The 13,454-nt window shown below is 57.6% G+C and overlaps 3 protein-coding genes across 4 annotated transcripts in view; all 3 read left to right on the top strand.

The window, feature by feature from the left end:
• PROB1 (proline-rich basic protein 1) overlaps positions 1-3,719 on the top strand; it is a 5,269-nt gene extending 1,550 nt beyond the window's left edge. The window contains exon 2 of the mRNA XM_005881117.2: positions 3-3,719. Within this exon, the coding sequence (XP_005881179.1) occupies positions 3-2,234 (2,232 nt within the window). The 3' untranslated portion in view covers positions 2,235-3,719. The remainder of the gene's footprint in view (positions 1-2) is intronic.
• Positions 3,720-3,805: 86 nt separating this feature from the next.
• MZB1 (marginal zone B and B1 cell-specific protein) lies at positions 3,806-6,414 on the top strand. The gene is made up of 4 exons (XM_005881035.2): positions 3,806-4,579; positions 5,373-5,491; positions 5,843-5,953; positions 6,050-6,414. Exons 1-4 carry the CDS (start codon positions 4,376-4,378, stop codon positions 6,204-6,206), a joined length of 591 nt encoding a protein of 196 aa, XP_005881097.1. The 5' UTR covers positions 3,806-4,375; the 3' UTR covers positions 6,207-6,414.
• A 1,201-nt stretch (positions 6,415-7,615) lies between these two features.
• Positions 7,616-13,454, top strand: part of SLC23A1 (solute carrier family 23 (ascorbic acid transporter), member 1) — a 15,723-nt gene continuing 9,884 nt past the window's right edge. Inside the window, exons 1-11 of one of the 2 annotated variants that reach the window (XM_005881031.2) lie at positions 7,616-7,775; positions 8,811-8,872; positions 9,455-9,589; positions 10,044-10,201; positions 10,957-11,045; positions 11,195-11,262; positions 11,478-11,659; positions 11,790-11,910; positions 12,175-12,331; positions 12,627-12,774; positions 13,300-13,405. In XM_005881031.2, the coding sequence (XP_005881093.1) occupies positions 7,694-7,775; positions 8,811-8,872; positions 9,455-9,589; positions 10,044-10,201; positions 10,957-11,045; positions 11,195-11,262; positions 11,478-11,659; positions 11,790-11,910; positions 12,175-12,331; positions 12,627-12,774; positions 13,300-13,405 (1,308 nt within the window). In that variant the 5' untranslated portion in view covers positions 7,616-7,693. The remainder of the gene's footprint in view (positions 7,776-8,810; positions 8,873-9,454; positions 9,590-10,043; positions 10,202-10,956; positions 11,046-11,194; positions 11,263-11,477; positions 11,660-11,789; positions 11,911-12,174; positions 12,332-12,626; positions 12,775-13,299; positions 13,406-13,454) is intronic. The other variant, XM_005881033.2, reaches the window with a different exon arrangement.

The following is a 13,454-nucleotide window of genomic DNA, read 5'->3' as shown; positions in this document are numbered from 1 at the left end:
AGCCTGAGACCCGGACACCGGTTCGCAGTACCCGAGGGGTCCAGGAGGACGGCAGGTCTCGCCCGCCCCGCGTGCACTATAGTTCAGCCCCTGCCCGGGCCCCACGGCCCTGGCCCAGCCTCCGCGAACGCGCGATTCGTCGCGACAAGCCTGCGCCCGGGACTGAGCCACTGGGTCCGGTTAGTTCAAGCATCTTCCTGCAGTCAGGGGAGAAGACCCAAGAAGCGCACAACCAGGAACTCAAAGCTAGGTTCCCAGGAGACGCTCCGGATCGAACCGTTCTGAGGCCTTTCGAGTCCAGGGAGCCTTGGGAAGTCCCGAGTAAGGCTGTGAGGCCAAGGAGCCCATCCCCGCCGAGGCCGGCTCCCAATGGAACCCTGCAGACTTCTCTCGGCCCACCCCCCCGGAACCTGTCCCCGCGGAGTCCGGCTGCTCCGAGGGTGAGTAGTCCCTCCTCCCCGAAGGAATCCTCCGCGTGGGAAAATCAGGATCCCACCGTCGAGGAAACCGTCAGCAGGAGGAGCCCTTCCCCAGCGACCCTTTCCCAGTGGAACCCGGGTGCTGCCAAGGCAAGAAGCCCATCCCCTGAAGCTCCTTCGCCGTGGGAGGTTCAGCACCCCACAATCGGAGCTACCATCGAGGGGAATAGGAGCCCGTCCCCGCCGGCCGTGTCCTCATGGGAAGCTCCAGATCGTCCTACTGGGCCGTGGAGTCCATCGCCCCAAGAGAGATGGGGTCCCCAAATGCAGGGTTCCTCGATAGTCTCTCCACAGGAAGCTCTGAATGGCGCAGTCCAGGGGGAGCCGGCGCCGCCTACACCACCCGCACCCGGGACTCCAGAGCTAACAGAGGCGCAGAGTCCCTCCGCACCGGACGTGCCGGATCTTGCCTTCCGAGACAGTCAACGGTGGCCAGAGGTGGCTGCACCCGCGCTGCCCCTCAGTCGCCTCATGGGCACCATGGATTCGGATGCGCCCCCGGAAGCCTTGGGCCCTGGACCAGCTGCCTCCGGACGCCCGCGCGTGGCTATTCCGCGGCCCCGTGACATGCGCAAGATGGTGAAGACCACGTACGCGCCGAGCTTCCCAGCGGGAACCCCCGGCTCAGGGCTGCCTGCGCCTCCTGCGGATCATGCGGATCCCCGCCCCGAAAAGGGTGGTGCATCCAAGACGCAAGAGCTCCAGGCGCTGGGGACCCCCGCCCAGGCTCACTACACTTCCGTTTATCTCAAGGACTTTCTGCCTGTCGTGTCGCACCCCTACGAGCCTCCAGAGCCACCCGCCAACACAAACCCCCGGGACGCTTCGCAGCCCAACGGGGTCCTGCGGCGGAGGGCAGAGAACAGCACGGCAAAACCCTTTGCGCGCACTGAGATCCGCCTGCCTGGTGCCTTGGCCTTGGGCCACGGACTGACGGAAACCCGGGGAGTCCTGGTGCGCGGTCCTGGAGGAGAGAACCGAGTTATGGAGGCCCAGCGCCTTGTCTCCGACGGCGAGGGTCCGATCAGCCCGTTAGGTGGAGCTCTCTCCTTACCCCAGCGGTCGTCCGTAGGGCCAGCAGGGGCCCACCCAGCCGGCCCATCTCGCCCCAGCTCCCCTCAGGCGCATCCTAGCTCGAGCCCCGGGAGAGCACCCAAATTGGAGACTCCCCCTTCTGTCCCCGAGCCTGCCACTGCGGTCCAGTCGCCCCACCCGCGGGAGCCCCAGGCATTGGCAGGCAGAATGGCCCCGCCCCAGCCCCGCGCAGCATCGGCGCCTCCGATGGACCGGTCCCTGGAAGGCCCCTCCCATGGGGCACGCAGGCCACCCGGGGCCGCGAACACGGGGAAGGTCCTGGTGGACCCCGAGAGCGGCCGCTACTACTTTGTGGAGGCGCCGCGGCAGCCTCGGCTACGGCTGCTCTTTGACCCCGAGAGCGGGCAGTACGTGGAGGTGTTTTTGCCGCCCTCGCCCCCGGGGCCACCCCGACGCATCTACACCCCGCTGGCCCTGAGTCCCGGCCTTTACCCGCCCGCTTATGGGCCTATCCCCGGCCTCTCACTGCCACCATCCCCAGGCCCGCCAGCCTACAGCGGCGCCCAGCTACCCTGGGCTTCCGAGGCGGGGGCCCTGGAGAGGATGTACTACCTGCCAGTGAGTGGGACCCCCAGCCCCGCACCGCCTCTGCTCCTCTGCGCTCCTCCCACCAGCGTGGGTCCCGCCCAGCCTGGCAAGAGCTCCTTGTTCCCTGTGTGAGGCCCCAGGGCCTGATCCCCATGGTGTTGGGGCCTGTCGATGGCTTTTAAGGTTCAGGCATCCAGTCCCCTGCCCTTCTTTTCTTCTGTCACCTTTTTTACCATCTCATCGAGTCCTGAGACCGGAAGTTATCTTCAGAGAATGTATCTGGGACCCCGGGGGCTGATGGAACTGGATCTCAGGAAGTGACTGCCTGCCTTCTACAACATTGTATACCCCTTTCCCAAGCATTCCCATGAGTGTGGTGTGTTTGTGTGTGTGTGTATGTGTGTGTAAAAGTGAGGTGTCTCAGGATTTGTCCCCGGGAACTGACCTGAAGGGTTGTCGGGGTTCCCTAGGAGCAGCAGGGGACCGGGCTGCCCCCAGAAGTAGTAGCTGTCTGCCCCTCCCTGAAAGGTGGGCCCAGGTGAGGTGGAGCAGGCTAGTGAGCACCAGCGGGCTGGAGGGAGAAGGACTCTGGCTGTCAAGTCTGCTATTCTTTGGAAGAGGATCTAAGCCTTGGCCTGGGAGGCTGTAGCTAGTGCAGCCAGGCCAAGCTGTATCTGAGAAAGGGAGCTGTGGGGACAAGCAGGTGAAGGTGGAGCAGGGAAGTAATATAGGAGGGGCTGTGGAGGGTCAGCCTGGGATATGGGGGGTAGTGGAGGGAGGTGGGGAAGTGACTGTAGTCCCTAGCTGGGAGCTCCGCCCTTTATTCTCCTCTCAACCCTAGCCTCTGACTTGGCTTCTCTAAGCCCTCAGAGCTAAGCTGGCTCTTCCTGGGACCAGGAATGGGGGCTTCAGTCATTCCCATCCTGGGTAGGGAGCAGATGGAGCGAGTCATCAGGAAGGACTTACAAGCAAGGAGAATGGTTGAGCTATTGTCCCAGAGGAGCCTCTTGACCCCTCTGGGTGGGGTAGAGGGTTGGTCAGGGTTGGCAGTAGAAAGGGTGCCCCTGTATGGGGCAGGCCAGAGAAACTTGGACCCCCTCAGCTGGTTTTACTCCCCCAGTAACAGATGTGGCAACCATGCCCAGAGAGCTGCTGGCTATGCAGGCTGGTCACAGCACAGTAAGGGACAGGACCAGAGCATGTGTTCCAATTGCCCTAAGATTCCAAGAGCCTCTGAGGAGGGCAGAGGAAGATGCATGGAGTGAGTGGGAGGTGCTTTGTATGGGTTCTGTGTGAAGTTCTAAGCTTGAAGTGCCTGGGCCTTGCTGGACAAGTATGTGATGTGATGAGTTTGGGGAAGAAGAGTGGCCATTAGAAGCAGTGTTAGGGATGGAAATGGATGCCTTAAGTTCCATGCCCCTGGGGGGCCTGGGTCCTTTGGAGTTCCTACCCCCCTGCCTTGAACTAGAAGTTGACTGGGAGAACTATGAGCCAGAAAAACCTGGACATCTTTTTATAGTTGGAGATGCTGTTTCCAATAACATGGAGGGCCCTGGGCTCGTCACCTCATCCTGGTGAGCAATAAATCACTGACCCAATGAGCTATGATGGCTAGAACAACTGGTGTAAGGTGTCTGATTTCCTGCTGTGGCCCCTTAACACGCCCACAATGCCCTTTCATGCCCAGGTACAGCCTGGGTCTAGTGAACCATAGGGCTCAGGGAAGAAGACCATGAGTGTCTTTCATACACAGTGGTGTCCCTACCTCAGTGAATTTGCCTCCCAGGAAGGGACCCTTAGGCTGGCATCATTCCTCCTGGTGGCTGAGTGGCCAATGGGCTTTGGGGTCAATCAGGCCTGGGTTCCAATTTCAGCATGGCCCCTCTAGGTATGTGGCCTTGGATTTGTCACTTCTCTCTGAGCCTTTGTGTCCTTAGGGGTAGACTAAAGATGACAGTAACCAACCACTTCCTCCCCCAAGGTATTCAGCACAGTACCTGCCCTGTGGCCAGATTCCAGGCTTCGGAAATATTAGCCCCCATGTGTCCTTGCCCAGGCCCAGCCACTCTCCTTGCCTCATTGTTCTCTACTTGTGAAATGGAACTAAGTTGGCGGGAGCTGGGGTCCCACCAGAGGAGATGCACATGTGGTGTCTCTTGGGGGAAGGGAGAAAATGGGAGGGGTGAGGTGTCAGTTCCCCATTGGTCTGGGTCAGGCGTTCTGGGGAGGTCCCCACTGCACACACAAGTACATTTACATCCCAACCACAGCCCATGCTCACTGAGCCGGCTCCAGAAACCATGAGGCTGTCACTGCCACTGCTCCTGCTGCTACTGGGGGCTTGGGCTATCCCAGGGGGCCTTGGGAATAGGGCTTCACTCACAGCCACTGCCCCACAGCTGGATGATGAGGAGAAGTATTCAGCTCATATGCCTGCTCACCTTCGCTGCGATGCCTGCAGGGCGGTGGCCTACCAGGTGAGTCCCTTCCCCCAGCAGTTCCCCTGCCCAGTCTTCCTCAAGTCAGAACCCTCCATCTACCTCAGATTCCACCGCTGGCCTTTGATCCATCTCCAAACCCCTACCCCCAGGCATCCAGCTAGACTCAGCCTTCTATGATATTGCCATCTTCACCTCCAGGCCTCAGTTTACTCATCAGTCTGCCCAACAGAGACCAGATGATCTGGGACACCCCACAGTATCTTGAGACTCCAGGGAGTCACCAGTTTGTCGTCTCAGACTCCTCCCTTTCCAGGCCCATCCTCAGGCCTGGACTCCTTCCTAAAATATGACGGCGGAGCACTGGTGTATGTGTGCATGTGCTGAGTGTATGAATATATGAGTATGTGTGTGTCTGAGTTCACACACAAACTTGTCAAGTGCGCCTGAGTACCTATGAGTACTCATGTCGTTGAGGAGTGGACTATGGTTTTGTTTTGTTTTTTTTTCTTCCCGTGTGTTTGTGGTTTAAAATAGCATTTGTTGATGGGCAGGTGTGCCCTGGGGGAGAGACCCCTGTGCCTAAGCCTAACGTTCCACCTCAGCATTTCCCACCCACCCACTCGGTCCCAGGAAAGTGATCCTGCCTCAGCTGGCCAGGTCCCAGCATTTGGGACCTGGGGGAAGAGCCTGAGGCCTGCCTCACAGGTGCTTCCTGCTCAAAAACCTCCCTTGGCCACCTCATTCTCCCCAAAAGGCCCAGGTTTCTATCCTCCCCTCCCCCACACTGAGCAGTCCCTAAGCCCTGACTCTCAACCCCTCCTTGTTCCAGATGTGGCAACATCTGGCAAAGGCAGAGGCCAAGCTTCACACCCCTGGGGGGCGTCAGGAGCTGAGTGAGTCGGTATATACAGACGTCCTGGAACAGAGCTGCTCCCAGACCTGGCAGGAGTGAGTTGAAAATCCGGTCCCTACCTTCCTCCTCCCGGGGCAGGGCTTGGTGGGTGGAGGTCCCCACTCTCCCACTCATACCACACACATTCTCCACCAGGGCTCTGGTTCAAGGTAGGGGGCTGGTTGGGACCAAGTCTGAGCTCTAGAGCTAGGAGCAAGTAGAAGGGTAGGTGGCCAAGGGACAAGTTCATGGTCCAGGAGCTTCCCCTCTCTGGTCCTCTGTTTTCCATCGGGGAGGATCAGAATCTGGGCACTGAACTCAGCAAAGGCCTAGTGTGCCCAGTTTCATGTGGAGACAGGACCCCACTGTCCAGGCTCTCACTAATGCTGTGTCCTCACTGCCTCCAGCTACGGGGTCCGAGAAGTGAACCAGGTGAAACATCTCATGGGCCCAGGACTTAGCCATGGGCCAGAGCCAAGCGTCAGCGTGATGATCACGGGGGGCCCCTGGCCTACCAGGTAGGACGGGAGGGTGGGGGTGAGATGGAATCCTTGGAACCTTAGTCTGCCCCCCGTGGGCCGGCAGAGTTTGAAGCTCCAGTTGGACTCCCCTAGGCTCTCCACGACATGTTTGCACTACCTGGGGGAGTTTGGAGAAGACCAGATCTATGAAGCCCATCAACAAGGCCAAGGGGCCCTGAAGGCATTGCTGTGTGGAGGCCCCCGTGGAGTCTGCTCAGAGGAGGCACCAGTCACAAGGGCAGAGCTCTAGTCCAGCTCCTGTTTCCCCTTTGTGGTCAGCCCCTGAAGACAGAGGGGAGCTTCTTCTGGATCTGTCCCCCTCCTTTCTGCAAGGCTGCTGAGGACAAGGAGAACTTGCTCACCTAGGCTGCCACTCTCTCTCCTCCTCCAGCTTTGGGGCGCTGGGGCCTGGGCGAGGGGCCAAGGCCTTCCCCTCTGGACTCAAATAAAACTCAGTGACCTCAATTCCTTCTCTCTGCAAAACGTGCTTGGGGGGCTGGGAGGACAGATATTGGTGTTTCTGCTGATGTTGCTCCTAGAGAGGGCCAAATACACATCCCTGCAAATTTCCCAGAAGTAAGTGAGATCTGTCCTGGTTAGAAATGTCAGTGAGCAGTCAAAGACATACAGATCCAGTTATGTGAATGGGAAACCCCAGATCCATCATGAGAAAGAAGAAAAACCATGGGAAACTCCATAAGCAGGCCACTTTGTGGACACGCCTCCTGCAGTCACTGGGTGCTATCAGCTGTTGGTGCCCCTCCCAGAACAGCAGTCTCACTGGGTCTACACCCAGCAGCTGCTCACTTTCTAGTCTCTGTCTCTGACCCCAGCTGGCATGGTTGGGCCCTAGGTGCCTGCCTTGGACAGGGTGGGGCAGGGTTCCTGGAATGGGCTGGTTTTAGCATCTTGGCTCTAAGTCCTGCTCTCCCTGGAAGTTCTTCTGTCCTGGGCTTTTCCCTTTAGCAAAAGGAGAAAGGGCCCCACCTGGGGCCTACCTGGGTCAGTTTCCTTTGTGAGTGTCTCTCTGAGCCTTCAAACCCCTGGGAGGTGGACAGAACAGACTCTAATCCCCAGATGACAGATGTAGACACCAAGGCTTAGACAACAAAAGAGGCTCAGGACAAGCCCCAGGCTGAAAAGTGGCAGGACTTCGAGGTGATTCAGATTTGGGGGGTGGGGAAAGGTCATTGCTGGAGGAATAGGGGTACCCAAAGCATGCCCTGACCTCTCCAGCTTTCCTGAGCTACACTGCAGCCCAGCCCCCTATATTCTATCACCTGTTCCTGATCTGCCTGAGCCACCCCCCTGTGTGGTGCTCCTGCCAAAAGAAACCTGTAGGCACCAGGAAAGGACCCAGGGCACAAGGAACTGCTGAGCTGTATCGGGTGTGGAGTTGGGAGCCTGTGACGTCACCCAGGCTTTATGTGAAGTCTGCATCTGAATCTGGGTGTTGTGAGTCCTTTGTGTGATTATATCTGAGACCCTGTGCAACCCAAGGCTTTGTCTCTGTGTGGTTGAACTGAGTGCCTAGGGGACTGGAGGAGGCAGGGCCCCCTGGGGAGCACTGGGGAGGAGGGGGTGGGAAGGAAAGTGCTGAGGAGCAGCTCTGAAGCTTCAAACTGGTCAGACGACTTTGGGAACCTGGGAGCAGAAAGCCAAGAAGGGAGAGGAGAGAACAGGCAGACAGAGGAGCAGGCTGGAGGCTGGACAGGCGGACGGATTCAGGGCTGTGGCATGAAGCTACTTCCCAGCTGGAGAGCGGTGCTGCCTGTGGGCGCTCGGGGCCGGGTCTGGCCATGGGCACAACAACCCAGAAGTAGGTGGGCCCTAGGGGGGCTGGGCCTGGGGCAGCAGTGTGGGGGGCAGAACCTCAGCCCCTCGGACCCTCCAAGCCCCTCTCAACCAGCTCCAGGCCCCATGGCCAGACTGGGCTGGACTTTCCAGGAGGCAAAGACAGGCTGGGCCTAGGGTTGGCTTTGGGGGCTGTGTGACATGCAGTCACACAGGGCCTGGCACTTGGAAAGGCTCCAGGCTGTGTTTAATGTTCTGCTGTTACTGTCTTGAAAATTCATAATACTTTTGGGACAGGGGCCCTGCATTTTCGTTTTGGATTGGGTCCTGGCTGGGAGGGGAAGGGACTCCTTTGACACAGGGGACAGCAAGGCCAGGCCAGCCTTGGTAGCTCCTCCAGAGGTTCATCTGTTGTGTGCCTCAGGGACCATGAGGTGAGTGGCAGTGGTGGGGAGGGTGGTGCCTTATTACATTTAATGTATGATTTACAGCATAAATTCGGGAGTTCAGGCCCGCCTGAATTTTAGGAATGGTTTTCTAATATCTTGCTACCTTGTCAGATCACATCTCCTAATCAGCTGTAAAGGAGGTTAATACTGCCCAGCACTTGGGGTTAAACACAACAATACAGAGATATTGCCTGGCACACAGCCATTTCTCAATGAGAGTGGTTATGATGGTGATAATGATTAACTTGTTATTAATATTCAGATGGGGACATAACAAGTGCCCATTTATACTCTTTTTCCTGTCACTCAAACAGAGATTGCTAAACTTCCAAGACTGTCTATGCCTCACTGCCCACTCTGGCCCTTTCTTGGAAAACAAGACGAGGTCCCGTGTTCAGGCTCAGGTGCGGGCAGCAGGCGAATGTGGCAGAGCTTGGGCGGCCTTTACCATTCTACTATGGCCAGAGTTAATACATTACCTCCACCCGGGACCTGCTTTCGCAATCTCGATAGGAGTTGGGGATCTGGTTACAGATTTACTTCGAACAATGTCTGATATGTGGAGTAAAGTCCTCCTTGGCCTTTCTATAGCCATCTCCTCTTCTCCTCAGGAGCTGCTCACACCTGTGTCCCAGAGATGAGGGCCCAGGAGGACCCCGAGGGCCAGACACAGGTGCTGGGGGATGAGTGGGAGCTGGGTAGGGGCAGGATGGGGTGGGGCTGGAGGAGCTGCACACAGGCTTCTCCCTGGGAGGGCAGAGACAAAGGTTCTTATAAACTTGATCAAGAGTGACTGTCCTAGGCTGAGCCTGGCTATTGGGGGATGGGGTGGGGGTGGCAGCGGGAGTGAAGGAGACTTCAGCTTAGGGAGTCGCTGACTCCAGCTTGAGTGCCAGTATTTCAGTGCCACCCCAAGGACCTCCACAGTCTCCAGTCCTCTTGGTCCCCTTTCCTGTGTCCCCCCAGGCCGTCTGACTTAGGGGCCCATTCCCTTGGCTAGAATGCCTGAGTCCTGAGGGCTCCAGGAGCCAGCACAGTGGACTCATCCTGCACAAAGCTATGTGAGGTGGGAGCCAGGTAGAGTCAGGCCAAGGGACAGCTGGGTGTATGAACCATGAGGGAAGTGAGGAACCCAGGCTCAGACCCCATTCTGAGGAGCTGACAGGCCACTCAGGTACCTGATTGATTCTGGGGCAGAATCGACTTTCCAGTGTCCACCTCTCCATCCTGAGTTACTGTTCTCTGCTGCCCCCAGCATGAGGACCTGGGCTTAGCAGGGCCCTCCACGAAGGACCCCCCGGTGTCCCTGCCCACAGAGCCCAAGTTCGACATGCTGTACAAGATCGAAGATGTGCCGCCCTGGTATCTGTGCATCCTGCTGGGCTTCCAGGTGGGCTTCCCCGCAACAGCCTCCCCATTGCACACTCCCCAGCCCCTCCCGCAAGAGCCTCCCCATTGCACACTCCCCAGCCCCTCCCTGGCCACCAAGGTTATCTTTGGCAACAGGAAGAGAAACCTAAGGTCAGCAACAGTGACTGTACCGAGCAGGGGTGGGGAAGAGGATTATGGGGTCCAAGAGAGGATTAATCCCCTGGGAGCAAGTATCAGTGACAGGGAGGAGAGCCCACTCCACAGAAGATGCAGGAATAATTTGGGGGCAGATAAGTAATCCCCAGCCAGGTGAGCAGTAGCTCTCCGGGAGTTCCCCGTGAGAATGTCAATCCTGGGTGGGTATGTTGCCTAGGGCAGCATGGCTTCAGGCCCACTGAGGCAGGCATGAGAACTACTAGGGGGCCCTGTTCCATGTGAGTTCTGTGGGTCTCATGCACTCCCCCACCCCCCAGCATTACCTGACATGCTTCAGTGGCACCATCGCTGTGCCCTTCCTCCTGGCTGAGGCGCTGTGTGTGGGCCGTGACCAGCACATGGTCAGCCAGCTCATTGGCACCATCTTCACCTGCGTGGGCATCACCACCCTCATCCAGACCACGCTGGGCATCCGGTGAGCTGCCCCACCCCCACCCCCACACAGACACACACACAGACACACACACAATGTAGCAGCAGCAGCTGGAGCAGGTGGTCTCTCTCAGAGGACTCATGGGACAAAAAAAGCTGCTCTCTGCCCCAACCTGCTGCTTCTTCTCCCAGGCCAGCCTTAGTGCCAGGCAGCTGGAGTCCTATCCTGGCACCTGGCACCCCTCAAGGACTAAGAGTCTGTGGATATGAGGGAATGTGCCTTAGCTGGGCAAGGATTGGGCCTGGAGCCCACTCACCTAGCTGATTAAGCCCTACTCATTAAGTCCTACTCGGGGACCACCTGCTTCCCTGCCTCCTGGCCTCTTCAATAGTCTACCTTCCTGGGGGCCCTACCCCCTTGTGCACAACCCCAGGTGGCCAAAGCATGGCGGTGTGGTAGGAGGAGGGAGGAAGGTTGTTAGTGCAGCGTGCATGCAAGAAATAAGCTGTCCACTTCTCTGCACTGGCCCCTCACAGTGCAGGAAACATGTTGAGAAGGAAAGGGGCAGGTGTGGGCAGGGGCTCCATTTGTTTTCTTTCTTGGGCCCCCAAAATGTTATAGAGTCCTGCCTGGGCCTCAAGGACTTCCCTCTGCTCTGCCCCTGCCCTGTCCCTCTGTCTCTGTCCCTTTGTGTGATCCTTTCTGCCTCTCCCTCTCTGTGCCCCTCTTTCCCCATCTCCCCTGTCTGTGTCCCTGTCCCCCCGACACCCCACCCTGCTCTGTGCCTCCCCTTCCAGGCTGCCGCTGTTCCAGGCTAGCGCCTTTGCATTTCTGATCCCAGCTAAAGCCATCCTGGCCCTGGAGAGATGGAAATGTCCCCCAGAAGGTGGGCACACTTCTGGGGTGTGCTGGAGGGGAGGGGGACAGAAGCCTGGAGGTCCAGACACCAGGATGCATTTATTGGCAGCAGCATCTTCTCTCCCTATGTCTCTGTTCCCTGTTCATATGTGTGTGTATCTCTGTCTCTGCCCCCAGAGGAGATCTATGGCAACTGGAGTCTGCCCCTGAACACTTCTCATATCTGGCACCCACGGATAAGAGAGGTGGGTTCCCACGTGGAGTAGAAGGGCAAAAGACAGGACTGAGGAGGGGACTAAGGAGGGGACTAAGGAGGGCGCTAGATGGGAGTAAGGGCCACAGGTGAACTGGGAGATGCAAGGTAGGTTAGTCCAGAGGCTTTTTTATTTTATTTTTTATTTTTTAATGTAGAGGTCATGGCTTTTACATAGTGACTTATAACTGACCTTCACTCTTCCAGGTCCAGGGTGCAATCATGGTATCCAGCATAGTGGAAGTGGTGATTGGGCTGATGGGACTGCCTGGGGTCCTGCTCAGCTACATTGGGCCTCTCACGGTCACCCCCACTGTCTCCCTTATTGGCCTCTCTGTTTTCCAAGCTGCTGGTGACCGAGCTGGCTCCCACTGGGGAATCTCAGCTTGGTGAGCGGCACCAGGATCGGTCCTTGCCCAGCCCCAGCCCCCTCACCCCTACATTTTCTTCCCCCTCAGTCCTGCCTTTTGCCCCCAGCCTGACCTACCAGCCATCTCTTGTTTGTGCCTCTGCCCTCAGCTCCATTCTCCTGATCGTCCTCTTCTCCCAGTACCTGCGCAACCTCACCTTCCTGCTGCCTGTCTACCGCTGGGGCAAGGGCCTCAGTCTCTTCCGCATCCAGATCTTCAAGATGTTTCCTGTGAGGAACTGACAGACAGTTGGGTCTGGGACTAGGGCAGGGGCTGAACTTGTGTCTAGGGCCAAGGTGGGGGACAAGGGCCGGAAAAGCTGGGGAACTAGAGCCAAAGCAGAGATCCCAGCCAGGGACTGGAGCAGGTGTTGGGGCTGGGATCTAGAGCTGGGGCTGGAGCTGGGGCTAGGGGTAGGGCTAAGGTAAAGGCTGGTTAGCTTGGAACAAGACCTCCAGGGTCCTCAGTGTGCCCCTCCCCGCTCCTCCCTTCAGATTGTGCTGGCCATCATGACCGTGTGGCTGCTCTGCTACATCCTGACCCTGACAGATGTGCTGCCCACAGACCCTACAGCCTATGGCTTCCAGGCACGAACGGACGCCCGAGGGGACATCATGGCTATTGCACCCTGGATCCGAATTCCCTACCCCTGTGAGCAACCCCACCTGGGCCCCTCTGCCTCTAACTCTGATCCCAGTACAGCTGATGATAAAATTAGCATTAGCTGCACATGTATAGTGTGCCAGGCAGAGTGCTGTTTAACTCAGACAAAGCCTCACTCCAGAGCTTCGTGATTCTGAGTGGTTCCAAATGAGCTCCCACAACTGTACAACTTCCACCCCAGCTTGAGATCCCTTTAGCCCCCCCCCCCCCCACAAACTGCCTAGTCTACCTCCTAACCTACACAGGAGCACTGTATCCATCCTCTTGTCTCCCCTCAACCCAGGTCAGTGGGGCCTGCCCACAGTGACTGCAGCTGCTGTCCTAGGAATGTTCAGTGCCACATTGGCGGGTATCATTGAATCCATCGGAGATTACTATGCTTGTGCCCGCCTGGCTGGTGCACCACCCCCTCCAGTACATGCTATCAACAGGTATGCCCATCTGCCCTCCCCAATATGATTCCCTCTGAGGCCACTCAGGAAGCAAATGTGGGGACAGAGTTGAGTCGCAAAAGATGTGGACTTGAGCAAGTCACTAATACTCTCCAGACCTCATTTTCCTTACCTATGAAATGGGGATGGATGCTCTCATCTCTCACCCTGAATGTTGTGAGCAGTTGAGGAGGTAATGAAGTCCAAGGGAAGCTAGTCATCGACAACCTTCCATGTACCTAGCCCTCAGTGTGTGTTCTTTTGTGCAATCCACCAGTGACTGTGAGGCAGCTCCCTTATTATCCCCGTTTGACAGAGGAGGAAATTGAAACCCAGAATCGCCAAAGGGAGTAAATGCCAAGGCACTGCACTAGTGCTCAGACCTGGGCTCCTGGCTCCCAGACCTCCCTTTGCCCTGGAGTGAAGAATATAATACAGATAGGTGCAGCTTTCGCAGAAGGCAGCACCCAGCCAGGGTAATGGGCAGAGCCTGGACCAAATCCTCCCAGCTCATGTTTCTTACAGGGGCATCTTCACCGAAGGCATCTGCTGCATCATCGCAGGGCTGTTGGGCACCGGCAATGGGTCCACCTCGTCCAGCCCCAACATTGGGGTCCTGGGGATTACCAAGGTGCCTCACCGAACCAGAAGAGCACAGAGCCCCACCCCCACTCCATTTG

This window comes from Myotis brandtii, unplaced genomic scaffold (assembly GCF_000412655.1).
Source record: "Myotis brandtii unplaced genomic scaffold, ASM41265v1 scaffold668, whole genome shotgun sequence".
In the NCBI taxonomy this organism is placed as follows: Eukaryota; Metazoa; Chordata; class Mammalia; order Chiroptera; family Vespertilionidae; genus Myotis; species Myotis brandtii.
The sequence above is the reverse complement of the archived record's forward strand: the minus strand, read 5'-3'. Positions and strand labels throughout refer to the sequence as shown.

What these genes read in the sequence shown, in the direction of transcription:
- MZB1 (XM_005881035.2), top strand. Translation starts at nt 4,376, where the DNA reads ATGCTCACTGAGCCGGCTCCAGAAACCATGAGGCTGTCACTGCCACTG. An exon ending in GCAGGGCGGTGGCCTACCAG is followed by an intron (nt 4,580 to 5,372) that starts GTGAGTCCCTTC and finishes TCCTTGTTCCAG; the next exon opens with ATGTGGCAACATCTGGCAAA. An exon ending in TGCTCCCAGACCTGGCAGGA is followed by an intron (nt 5,492 to 5,842) that starts GTGAGTTGAAAA and finishes CACTGCCTCCAG; the next exon opens with CTACGGGGTCCGAGAAGTGA.